The following is a 12,883-nucleotide window of genomic DNA, read 5'->3' on the forward strand; positions in this document are numbered from 1 at the left end:
CTTCCTCTTAGTAGCCAAAGTGATCCTTTTAAAATTGTATATTATTATTTGGCTCAAAATCCTCCTGTAGCTTCTGCTTTCAATGCTAGTAAACACCCAAATGATCTTAAAATGGTCCACAAGACACCACCACCCCTTCCTTCCCTGTTACCTTTATGGCGTCACTTCCTACTTATTCACTTCCTACTTATTCCGCCTCCCTGTCATTCCTCAAACATTCCTGGCACATTTGCTAACCTGGAATTCTTTTCCCTTAGACATCTGCATGGCTGGCTTCTCTACTTCAGGTCCTTGCTCCAATACCACCACTCAGTGAGGCCTATTACCCAGATCATCCCATTTGAAATTCTATCACCCTACCATACTCCCCACACCTAGAGTTATGTGATGAAATACAGGATTGTTTATTAAATTTGAATTTCAGATAAATAATATTCTAACATAAACATGTTCCATGCAACACTTGTGACATACTTAACCATCTTGTTAAATAAATGTACTTCAAAAAAGACAAACTTCTCTCTGTAATTCTTTATTAAAAATACTGCTGTACATAAAGACTGAAAACAGGATTAAAGATGAATAACCCAGACTGGGATCATGACATTAGAACTTAACGTACTGGTGCTTTTTAGGGAAGCTGTTGACATCCAAATCACAGAACCAAGGTCAAAAGCAAAATACAAAGGTACCCTCAAAAATATTTACAATGAAGTAAATATACTAACAGAATTTAAAAGAGGTACAAAAAATTGAAATGACCAACGCTGTATGATTTCTGGGTTGTTCTTTCTGTGCTTTGATCTGTTGTAACAGGAAGTTTATATCCTTAACCTGATGATTCTCAGATATTAAACTCTTCCTATGAATTAAACAAGACTTTTAGACAACCTCTGAAATGGAATTACACTATTGAAAATAGGGCTCCCCCAAAAAACACCTAAGCAGAACTAAGAGGTCTATTGAAAACCATTCTCAATAAAAACTAAATGAAAAATAAATATAAAACAAAGCTTTAAAAAAATACCTGACACCAACTGTTTTCTGGCGGACAATATTTACTCATGAAAATGCATCAGCTGTCTATCTTTGATACTTAAACCAGGTCCTGAGGTTACCAGGGGCTGAAGCAAACTAGCACTTAGGATGCAAACATTCTTGGGTTTGTGATCTGAACCTGCTTTGCAGAGGGAAGTGTGCTGGTCTATACAGAATGAGTCAATTCAAGCCCTATTTTACCCCTGCCCTTCCTTAGCTTTCACAAAACATTGGTCCACAAATTAAAATTTTCAAAAAGTTCCCAAACCCCAAAACTAAAATAGATGATCCCCTTTCATTTTCAAAGAAAACAGTATTGGAAAAAATCTCCAGCCCGCTTATAAATTAAGCATTTCATATTTCTTCTAGAATACAAGTAGTTCTTTTTTGTACAAAAGAATTACAATATGATTTGTCAAAAAACATATAAAAAGACAGCTGCTCTTCCTCAAATACAGGAGCTAATGATAAAAGACTTTTGCATGGTAATGTCTCCAAGTTCTTGTTCTTTTACATAAAAAAGAACATTATGGTGGCAAATGTTAATTAGCCTTTGAATATTGAACATTATGTCCTTTTTTTAAAAATCCATCCAGATCAAATGCAATAATTGATTTTCTTTTTAACTCAACAACTGATGTTACCAAACGTGGACTCAAACACACTTGTTAAAACGTGTTAAGTGTAGTCTCTAGTCTTCAAAGCTTTCAGGCGAAGAGAGGTGTTTTTTTCTTGATGCAAATCTCAAGGCAGAGAAATCATTTTAAAGCTTATAAAAAGTGGACAGAGAAATATTAAAAACTTCTCTGAAAACTACAAATATGTATTGTTATTAAAATTGAAGACTGTAACATCAGCTGCAAGTGCTTGGAAGTCTTTCCTGACCTTGTGAGTTTCCCCATTTTCTTCAGAGTTGCATGGTGAGCACCCAGTGCTAGTAAAACCTTCAGTGCTGGGAAAGGAGATACAGTCTTCGGTACTGCTTTTTTGTGAAAGAAAATTCCTATGTGTTTGGCAGTCTTCAGTATCAAAGTATAGGTATTTCATTAACTAGAAATTCAATGAATACCCAAGTTTGGCGACAACTTCCAAGTCCAAATATTAAGAAAGTTAAGAGGAGGAAAATTCCGAACTTTTGAGACTGACTTATTCAGGAATATCCTACATAGTTATTATCAAAAGTACTATTACTTTGGGCTAAGCAGTGACTGCAAAGGCACAGCAGATTGTTATCCCTCCAGATTCAGGCTGTCAGACTTCAGAAAGCTCTTGATGCCAGACCACTGCTGTGTTTAGTTCATCTTCTGAACAGTGTCTCTGTGTATCCAGTGTAAAGTACCATAATAAAGCTGTGGTTCAAAGAACAGAACTTTATACAAAAAGCAAAGTGGAAATAACCTAAAGCAAAATACTCCTGAGCTTCAGGCCTTTAATACAATTTCTTAATTTTTTTTTTCTATTAAAAAATACCCAAAATTATCAATGTAAATGTATCTGACTAGCCAAGAAGTGCCTTTTTAAAAAAAAGGCTGTGGCTGAATTTGGAGCAGAGCTCTAAGAGGGCTTCTTCAGTTACTATTTATCCAATCTTTATTCGGAAAGGGTTTAAATCAACTAATAGGGGAATTCATACTGAACAATTCATTGATATCTCTGTGTGCTTTTAAAAATAAAACAAAACCTAAGACTCTCAATTTTTCCTAACAGTGGGTGGCATACAGAGCTTGCGCACAACACTCTTACAAGAACCACGCACTACACTGTACTTCTGTGAAATCATTTACCTGGACCGTCACGCTATTCAGGGCAACCCATCCCCCAAAGAGCAACTTCTGTGACCCTCAGTGACAAAAATGCTACCCAGTATTTTTTACCCCGAAACATCCTTGCAAATAGTTTCTCTTAATAAGTATACAATGTGGCAAAAGTTCAAAGATCAGAAAGAAGTCTTTAAAAACAAATTAAAATTAGTGCATACGCAAGTGGAAAAAACAAAAGCTGGAGCATCATTCACCTAATGGTGTTCCTTGATCTGAAATGAACTCCTCACAGATGCGGCCCGAGGGCAGCCACAGCGCCGGATGGGTGAGGCCGCCTCCCTCTCAAGCAGCGGTGTCCCCGACTGAAGGGCAAGCAGCCCTGCTCGTCTCCTGCTTGCTCCCCAAATGTGAGATGAGATGAGGAAAACGGTTCAGCTGTAGTGCAATCTGCTGTTGGGTACGTTCCTCAGCCATGTCCTGGGCGGGAGTTTTTTTTAGCAAATACTACAACTGACCATTTGCGGCTGCAATCAGTTCTTGAAAAGTATTTTCAAAGCAGCGCTTCAAGTCGCTGTAAGTCACCACAAGTACACTCTTCTCATCTCTGGAAATGAGGCTTATTTTTTCTGGCACACCAGCATCTAACTGAAACACAGACACAAAATATGTCACACCACGCAGAAGACAATCCACTTCGTCTATTTTAAGGACAATATTTCCAACAATGATAAATGAAATATTTAAAATTTTTTGTCACATTCTTTTCGAAATACACGTATTTTACAGCACAAATCAGAACAAACTTTTCAACCCAGATGTTTTTCAAATGCTGCCCCATGTTTCTACCTTTTATGCATAACACTTGTTTGCATTATATTCCATCCAGTTGATACTCCATAATTTTATTATTTCCCCCAATATCTTCCAGGTTTTTTGTATAAAGAATAATAGTGCAATGAACATTCATCTACTAAATTTTTTTCTTCTGTAGAATTTCTTCCTTAGGAGAAATACTTAGAAGTATCAATAACTGCATCAAAAAGTATGAGTAATTTTATAGCTAAGTATATATAGCCAAATTGCTTCCCAAAGGATATCAGACACCATTTATTTCTGAGTTGTATCAATTTATCAGCAACTCTGTATCAAACAAGTGCTCTATTTTAATTTACATTTTTGATTTATGTTTTCACTAAATGTTTCCATACATTTATTTTTGCTATTTCCACTTGCATGAATGCCAGTTTATGATCTTTACCCACTTACAAGCATTTGACAATCACATTTTAATGTGGTCTTCATAAAGCCCAAGTACCAATCCATAGCCCATCAAATAATTTATCTGGTTATGGTTTTCACTTTATTTTTGTTAGTTTTCAATGTACACTTTTCCTACTTTTCCATTCATTCATTCATTAAAATGTTTAAAACTAATTCTGAAGGCTTGGACTTTCAAATAATTTTACCAGTTAATTTCTGTCATCATTTCCACCAAAATAAGCTTTGTACCATTTTAATCTTCGTATCATCAATATGGCCATCCATTCCTTTTATTACATTCTTTCCAAACTTAGAAAACTGTCATACTTTCAGACTTGAGATTAATTTTATTTACTAATAGCTATTTTATGAAATAGGATTTTCATCAAATTTTCAATTATCCTGATATTCATTAAATAATCTTCACTTAAAATATCTGTCCATGGCTTATTCCACAGGGTCTACCTGTCAGCGTTTACAGTAGTTCTACATACTATGGATTCTATTTTCCAAAATCTGGTAGAATTATTTTCTACAGATTCGCCTCAAGAAAAATGTTTTCCCCTTAAAGGAGTATGAATATATAAATCATAATGGATTAGTTCAATGATATATGCAGTTTTATACTGTCTTAATGTAGGTCATTTAATGTAGGAAATTACTCTGACCTTAAGGAGTTTTAATTTAATTCAAACAAGGCAAAGTAGGGCTTGAAAACACTATGGTTTTGTTTTTAAAATCTTTAACAAATAGAAAAACTATTCTTAGCTTGCAGGCTCTACAAAAACAGGCCATAAAATGGATTTGGTGCAATAGGCCACAGTTTGATGACTCACATTTAGATATAAACCTCTGCATTTAGATATAAACCTATACAAAAAAAAAAAAGATTTACTTCTGGAGACCCCTTCTAAATTCTGCAATTCCAAGTAATTCATAAGAAAAATGTGTTCCTTCCTCTGTAAGTTTTCTCTCTCCTGGCCTTTCAAAAACACAAAGCTCACCTTTAAAAGCTTGCCTGTAAATTTATGGTATGTCTCTACTTAATTCATCTAATCACCCAATTCCCCATTTATAACTGCTGGGCCTACCGATGTTAACAGTACTGTGTTTTTCCTATTGTTACACTGGACTAGTATACCCACAGTTAACAGTAAATGAACTGATAACATGAGGGATATACAACATGACTCACAATGATGTAGAAGAAAGGATTCAGCTTTTTAAAAATATTTAAGCACAAAATTATTTTTTTTCCTTTTCCTACCGCTGTTGTAACATTTTATCACAAAAAAATGATCCATGATGAAGAATTCTGAAATTATTCAGGTAGGTGTTAAAAGAAATTCTCCTGCTCTAGAAATTGTAGATACACCTAATACTGACTAATAAAATGGCTTGTAAATTAGAGTACATCTTCATTTCTTAAGTCTCTAGGTGTTTGTAGAAGATGCAGCTCTACAAATTGTCGATATAGCATTATGATCTTTAAAACCCAGATACAAATTACCTTGTTAAGACAGGAAATGATATGACTGAGGTCAATCCAAGGAGCACCTGCTTCTGTCACCTGGTGAAAAAGATGATCCCTAAAGAGTTTCAACAGGTAACGGTCTCCAGTCTCTGACCAGGTAGGATCCTTCTGAAACCTGGGGAAGGTAATATCTGACCTCAATAACTCATGCTGTATGCCACATGCCACATGGCCATATATTTATTCTTCAGACTCAAACCTAATTTAATTTTATTGTTTTCTCCAACAAATAAGTAAGTAGGATTTTTCTGGTCTGTGTGTAGTATCTTTTTTATTTTTTAATCCTCTAGAATTTACAGGGAGGTGAAAAAAATTTACTTTTCAAATTTTATGTCTACACTGTTAATAATAAACTCACTTAACATTAAAGTACATGAATACTAGTTTCCAGTTCTCAAGGGCAATCACCCCTTGCACACGCCTACTTTACAAACACTTCCTTATACCTAGTCCCGTTAAGATAAAAATGACCAAGAAAGAAAATATCTTTAGGTATCTTTACAAATAGGCTGAGATTATCCTTTTCTTTCTTTCACCTTAGGTTACAAGAGTAGAGAGAGATGGTCAGGTATGTGTTCTACTTTACTGGTGAGCAGAAAAGTGTTTAGTAAAAAAAAGGGGGTGTATTTTGGTTTACTACCATCACATGATGTGGTGAGAGGGAGCTGAAAAGAACTTGAGAACTGACCAGATGACCTGTTAGTTTTCAATGACCCTTGGAGCTCACAGTCTAATGGGGACAACATTCAAATAACCAAAGACTTGTAATTGTACTGTACTACAGTTGCACTACAATGCAATCGTAACTGCATGTTTAGACAATGCTGCTGAGGAAAGGGGATGTGGCATAGGACAGAAACATCAATCAATCTGGCAAGGCAGGGAAGGCCTTCCAGAGGAAGTCCTGGATGCTCTTCCCCAAAGGAAGGATGCTCCTCAAGAGGCGTTTGTTTTTGCAAATGAAGGAGCCTGCAGCACTTTAGAAAGGTCAGTGTGGCTGAGCGGGGCTGGGGGAGAGAAGAGCAAAGAAGAGTACAAGGGGAGGGCTAGCGAGTAAGAACAAGGAGGAGAAAAGATGAGGGCAAGAGGGGAAGAGAAAATTAATTGGAAGAGGCTGATCTGCAGCAAGGATAAGAACAAAGAAACGGAGGCGGAGCCAACATGGCGGCGTGAGTAGGACAGTGGGAATCTCCTCCCAAAAACATATATACTTTTGAAAATACAACAAACACAACTAGCCCTAAAAGAGAGACCAGAAGACGCAGGACAGTGGCCAGACTGCAGCTACACCAGCGAGAACCCAGCGCCTCGCGAAGGGGGTAAGATACAAGCCCCGGCCCGGCGGGACCCGAGCGCCCCTCCCCCCAGCTCCCGGCGGGAGAACAATAGGCAGAGCGGGAGGGAGACGGAGCCCAGGACTGCCGAACACCCAGCCCCAGCCATCCGGGCCAGAGCGCAGACACAGTACATGCCCAGGGGGCCCTGGATACTGGGGGAACAGGGAGTAAGACCTCAGAGCGGGTGCCGAAGCTGATGCCCCTGTGACAAAGAAAAGCGGGGGCTTTTTGAAAGTCTTAAAGGGACAGGGACTTAACAGCTTGACGGAAACAACCCAGGTCACAGTACAGCAGCTGGAAATTACAGGGAAAACCGGGTGCACTAATCCCCTGGGCAACAGCTCTGAGACCCCTCACGGAGGCACACAGTCAAGCAGCCCCCCCATCCATCACCCCACCGGGCGCTGCGAAAGCAGAGAAGCAGCCTGAGACAAATTCCGCCCACAGAAAGGGAAATTTCTCCCTTCCGGCCAGGCAAGACACAAAGACCCACTCTACACGCAATTACCCAACACGAGCCACTAGGGGTCGCAGTTGCCCCAGTAAAGAAAGGCCAGTAGCAAGTGAAAATTTTGGCCCTCCCAGCTGACAGTCAATAGCACCTGTCAACATGAAAAGGCAAAAAAATATGATCCAGACAAGACTAACCCAGACAGCTTCAGCATCTGCTACATCTTCCCCTGAGAAGGAATCTGGGGAGATAGATTTAGCCAGTCTTCCTGAAAAAGAATTCAAAACAAAACTCATAACCATGCTGATGGACTTGCAGAGAAATATGCAAGAACTAAGGAAGGAGAATTCAGAAATAAAACAAGCTCTGGAAGGACTTCAAAACAGAATGGACGAGATGCAAGAGACCATTAATGGACTAGAAAACAGAGAACAGGAACGCAGAGAAGCTGATGCAGAGAGAGATAAAAGGATCTCCAGGAATGAAAGAATTTTAAGAGAGCTAAGTGATCAATATAAAAGGAATAATATAAGAATCATAGGCATTCCAGAAGAAGTAGAGAGAGAAAAGGGGATAGAAAATGTCTTTGAAGAAATAATTGCTGAAAATTTCCCCAAACTAGGGGAAGAAATGGCCTCTCAGACCACAGAGGTACACAGAACTCCCATGACAAGGGATCCAAGGAGGGCAACACCAAGACACATAATAATTAAAATGGCAAAGATCAAAGACAAGGACAAAGTATTACAAGCAGCCAGAGAGAAAAAAAAGGTTACCTACAAAGGAAAACCCATCAGGCTATCATCAGACTTCTCAACAGAAACCCTACAGGCCAGAAGAGAATGGCATGATATACTTAATGCAATGAAACAGAAGGGCCTCGAACCAAGACTACTGTATCCAGCACGAATATCATTTAAATATGAAGGAGGGATTAAACAATTCCCAGACAAGCAAAAGTTGAGGGAATTTGCCTCCCACAAACCACCTCTACAGGGCATCCTACAGGGACTGCTCTAGATGGGAGCACTCCTAAAAAGAGCACACAACAAAACACCCAACATATGAAGAAGGGAGGAGGAGGAATAAGGGAGAGAAATAAAGAATCATCAGATTGTGTTTATAATAGCTCAACAAGCGAGTTAAGTTAGACAGTAAGACAGTAAAGAAGCTAACCCTAAACCTTTGGTAACCACAAACTTAAAGCCTGCAATGGCAATAAATTCATACCATTCAATAATCACCCTAAATGTAAATGGACTGAATGCACCAATCAAAAGACACAGAGTAATAGAATGGATAAAAAAGCAAGATCCATCCATATGCTGCTTACAAGAGACTCACCTCAAACCCAAAGACGCGCACAGACTTAAAGTCAAGGGATGGAAAAAGATATTTCAAGCAAACAACAGAGAGAAGAAAGCAGGTGTTGCAATTCTGGTATCAGACAAAACAGACTTCAAAATAAAGAAAGTAACAAAAGACAAAGAAGGACATTACATAATGATAAAGGGCTCAGTCCATCAAGAGGATATAACCATTATAAATATATATGCACCCAATACAGGAGCACCAACATACCTGAAACAAATATTAACAGAACTAAAGGAGGAAATAGAATGCAATGCATTCATTCTAGGAGACTTCAACACACCACTCACTCCAAAGGACAGATCCACCAGACAGAAAATAAGTAAGGACACAGAGGCACTGAACAACACACTAGAACAGATGGACCTAATAGACATCTACAGAACTCTACATCCAAAAGCAACAGGATACACGTTCTTCTCAAGTGCACATGGAACATTCTCCAGAATAGACCACATACTAGGACACAAAAAGAGCCTCAGTAAATTCCAAAAGATTGAAATCCTACCAACCAACTTTTCAGACCACAAAGGCATTAAACTAGAAATAAACTGTTCAAAGAAAGCAAGAAGGCTCACAAACACATGGAGGCTAAACAACACGCTTGTAAATAATCAATGGATCAATGACCAAATCAAAATGGAGATCCAGCAATATATGGAAACAAATGACAACAACAACACTAAGCCCCAACTTCTGTGGGACGCAGCAAAAGCAGTCTTAAGAGGAAAGTATATAGCACTCCAAGCATATTTAAAAAAGGAAGAGCAATCCCAAATGAACGGTCTAATGTCACAACTATCAAAATTGGAAAAAGAAGAACAAATGAGGCCTAAGGTCAGCAGAAGGAGGGACATAATAAAGATCAGAGAAGAAATAAATAAAATTGAGAAGAATAAAACAATAGCAAAAATCAATGAAACCAAGAGCTGGTTCTTTGAGAAAATAAACAAAATAGATAAGCCTCTAGCCAGACTTATTAAGAGGAAAAGAGAGTCAACACAAATCAACAGTATCAGAAATGAGAAAGGAAAAATCACAACAGATCCCGCAGAAATACAAAGAATTATTAGAGACTACTATGAAAACCTATATGCTAACAAGCTGGGAAACCTAGGAGAAATGGACAACTTCCTAGAAAAATACAACCTTCCAAGACTGACCCAAAAAGAAACAGAAAATCTAAACAGACCAATTACCAGCAACGAAATTGAAGCGGTAATCAAAAAACTACCAAAGAACAAAACCCCCGGGCCAGATGGATTTACCTCGGAATTTTATCAGACATACAGGGAAGACATAATACCCATTCTCCTTAAAGTTTTCCAAGAAATAGAAGAGGAGGGGATACTCCCAAACTCATTCTATGAAGCTAACATCACCCTAATACCAAAACCAGGCAGAGACACCACCAAAAAAGAAAACTACAGACCAATATCCCTGATGAACGTAGACGCAAAAATACTCAACAAAATTTTAGCAAACCGAATTCAAAAATACATCAAAACCATCATACACCATGACCAAGTGGGATTCATCCCAGGGATGCAAGTATGGCACAACATTCGAAAGTCCATCAATATCATCCACCACATCAACAAAAAGAAAGACAAAAACCACATGATCATCTCCATAGATGCTGAAAAAGCATTTGACAAAGTTCAACATCCATTCATGATAAAAACTCTCAGCAAAATGGGAATAGAGGGCAAGTACCTCAACATAATAAAGGCCATCTATGAAAAACCCACAGCCAACATTATATTGAATAGCGAGAAGCTGAAAGCATTTCCGCTGAGATCGGGAACTAGACAGGGATGCCCACTCTCCCCACTGTTATTTAACATTGTACTAGAGGTCCTAGCCACGGCAATCAGACAAAACAAAAAAATACAAGGAATCCAGATTGGCAAAGAAGAAGTCAAACTGTCGCTATTTGCAGATGACATGATACTGTACATAAAAAACCCTAAAGACTCCACCCCAGAACTACTAGAACTGATATCGGAATACAGCAAAGTTGCAGGATACAAAATCAACACACAGAAATCTGTGGCTTTCCTATATACCAACAATGAACCAACAGAAAGAGAAATCAGGAAAACAACTCCATTCACAATTGCATCAAAAAAAATAAAATACCTAGGAATAAACCTAACCAAAGAAGTGAAAGACTTATATTCTGAAAACTACAAGTCACTCTTAAAAGAAATTAAAGGGGACACTAACAGATGGAAACGCATCCCATGCTCATGGCTAGGAAGAATTAATATCGTCAAAATGGCCATCCTGCCCAAAGCAATATACAGATTTGATGCAATCCCTATGAAACTACCAGCAACATTCTTCAATGAACTGGAACAAATAATTCAAAAATTCATATGGAACCACCAAAGACCCCGAATAGCCAAAGCAATCCTGAGAAAGAAGAATAAAGTAGGGGGGATCTCACTCCCCAACTTCAAGCTCTATTATAAAGCCATAGTAATCAAGACAATTTGGTACTGGCACAAGAACAGAGCCACAGACCAATGGAACAGACTAGAGAATCCAGACATTAACCCAGACATATATGGTCAATTAATATTTGATAAAGGAGCCATGGACATACAATGGCGAAATGACAGTCTCTTCAACAGATGGTGCTGGCAAAACTGGACAGCTACATGTAGGAGAATGAAACTGGACCATCGTCTAACCCCATATACAAAAGTAAACTCAAAATGGATCAAAGACCTGAATGTAAGTCATGAAACCATTAAACTCTTGGAAGAAAACATAGGCACAAACCTCTTAGACATAAACATGAGTGACCTCTTCTTGAACATATCTCCCCGGGCAAGGAAAACAACAGCAAAAATGAACAAGTGGGACTATATTAAGCTGAAAAGCTTCTGTACAGTAAAAGACACCATCAATAGAACAAAAAGGAACCCTACAGTATGGGAGAATATCTTTGAAAATGACACATCCGATAAAGGCTTGACGTCCAGAATATATAAAGAGCTCACACGCCTCAACAAACAAAAAAAAAATAACCCAATTAAAAAATGGGCAAAGGAACTGAACAGACGGTTCTCCAAAAAAGAAATACAGATGGCCAACAGACACATGAAAAGATGCTCCACATCGCTAATTATCAGAGAAATGCAAATTAAAACTACAATGAGGTATCACCTCACACCAGTAAGGATGGCTGCCATCCAAAAGACAAACAACAACAAATGTTGGCGAGGCTGTGGAGAAAGGGGAACCCTCCTACACTGCTGGTGGGAATGTAAGTTAGTTCAACCATTGTGGAAAGCAGTATGGAGGTACATCAAAATGCTCAAAACAGACTTACCATTTGACCCAGGAATTGCACTCCTAGGAATTTACCCTAAGAATGCAGCAATCAAGTATGAGAAAGATCAGTGCACCCCTATGTTTATCGCAGCACTATTTACAATAGCCAAGAATTGGAAGCAACCTAAATGTCCATCAATAGATGAATGGATAAAGAAGATGTGGTACATATACACAATGGAATACTACTCAGCCATAAGAAAAGGGCAAATCCAACCATTTGCAGCAACATGGATGGAGCTGGAGGGTATTTTGCTCAGTGAAACAAGCCAAGCAGAGAAAGAGAAATACCAAATGATTTCACTCATCTGTGGAATATAAGAACAAAGGAAAAACTGAAGGAACAAAACAGCAGCAGAATCACAGAACTCAAGAATGGACTAACAGGTACCAAAGGGAAAGGGACTGGGGAGGATGGGTGGGTAGGGAGGGATAAGGGGGGGAGAAGTAGGGGGGTATTAAGATTAGCATCCATAGCGGGGTGGGAGAAAGGGGAGGGCTGTACAACACAGAGAAGACAAGTAGTGATTCTACAACAGGTTGCTACGCTGATGGACAGTGACTGTAAAGGAGTATATAGGGGGGACCTGGTATAGGGGAGAGCCTAGTAAACAAAGTATTCGTCATGTAAGTGTAGATTAATGATAAAAAAAAAAAAATGCAGTTCCTATGTGGTGACCTCTAATGAGTTCTACACAATGATATAAAGGACATATAAAAGTGTAGGCAAAGGGTCTGTTTGTGTTTATACAGAGGATCAAAGCCTAATTTGGCTACCCCGAAAATG

General features: G+C 38.5%; 1 protein-coding gene across 3 annotated transcripts in view; it reads right to left on the bottom strand.

The window, feature by feature from the left end:
- Positions 1 to 516: 516 nt before the first annotated feature.
- The window catches only part of PAN3 (poly(A) specific ribonuclease subunit PAN3), a 139,659-nt gene continuing 127,292 nt past the window's right edge, over positions 517 to 12,883 (bottom strand). For 2 of the 3 annotated variants that reach the window (XM_057490030.1, XM_036917346.2), the window contains 2 exons: positions 5,569 to 5,707; positions 517 to 3,443 (listed from right to left, as the gene is read on the bottom strand). In XM_057490030.1, the coding sequence (XP_057346013.1) occupies positions 3,303 to 3,443; positions 5,569 to 5,707 (280 nt within the window). In that variant the 3' untranslated portion in view covers positions 517 to 3,302. The remainder of the gene's footprint in view (positions 3,444 to 5,568; positions 5,708 to 12,883) is intronic. The other variant, XM_036917348.2, reaches the window with a different exon arrangement.

This window comes from Manis pentadactyla, chromosome 2 (genome assembly GCF_030020395.1).
Source record: "Manis pentadactyla isolate mManPen7 chromosome 2, mManPen7.hap1, whole genome shotgun sequence".
Taxonomy (NCBI): Eukaryota; Metazoa; Chordata; class Mammalia; order Pholidota; family Manidae; genus Manis; species Manis pentadactyla.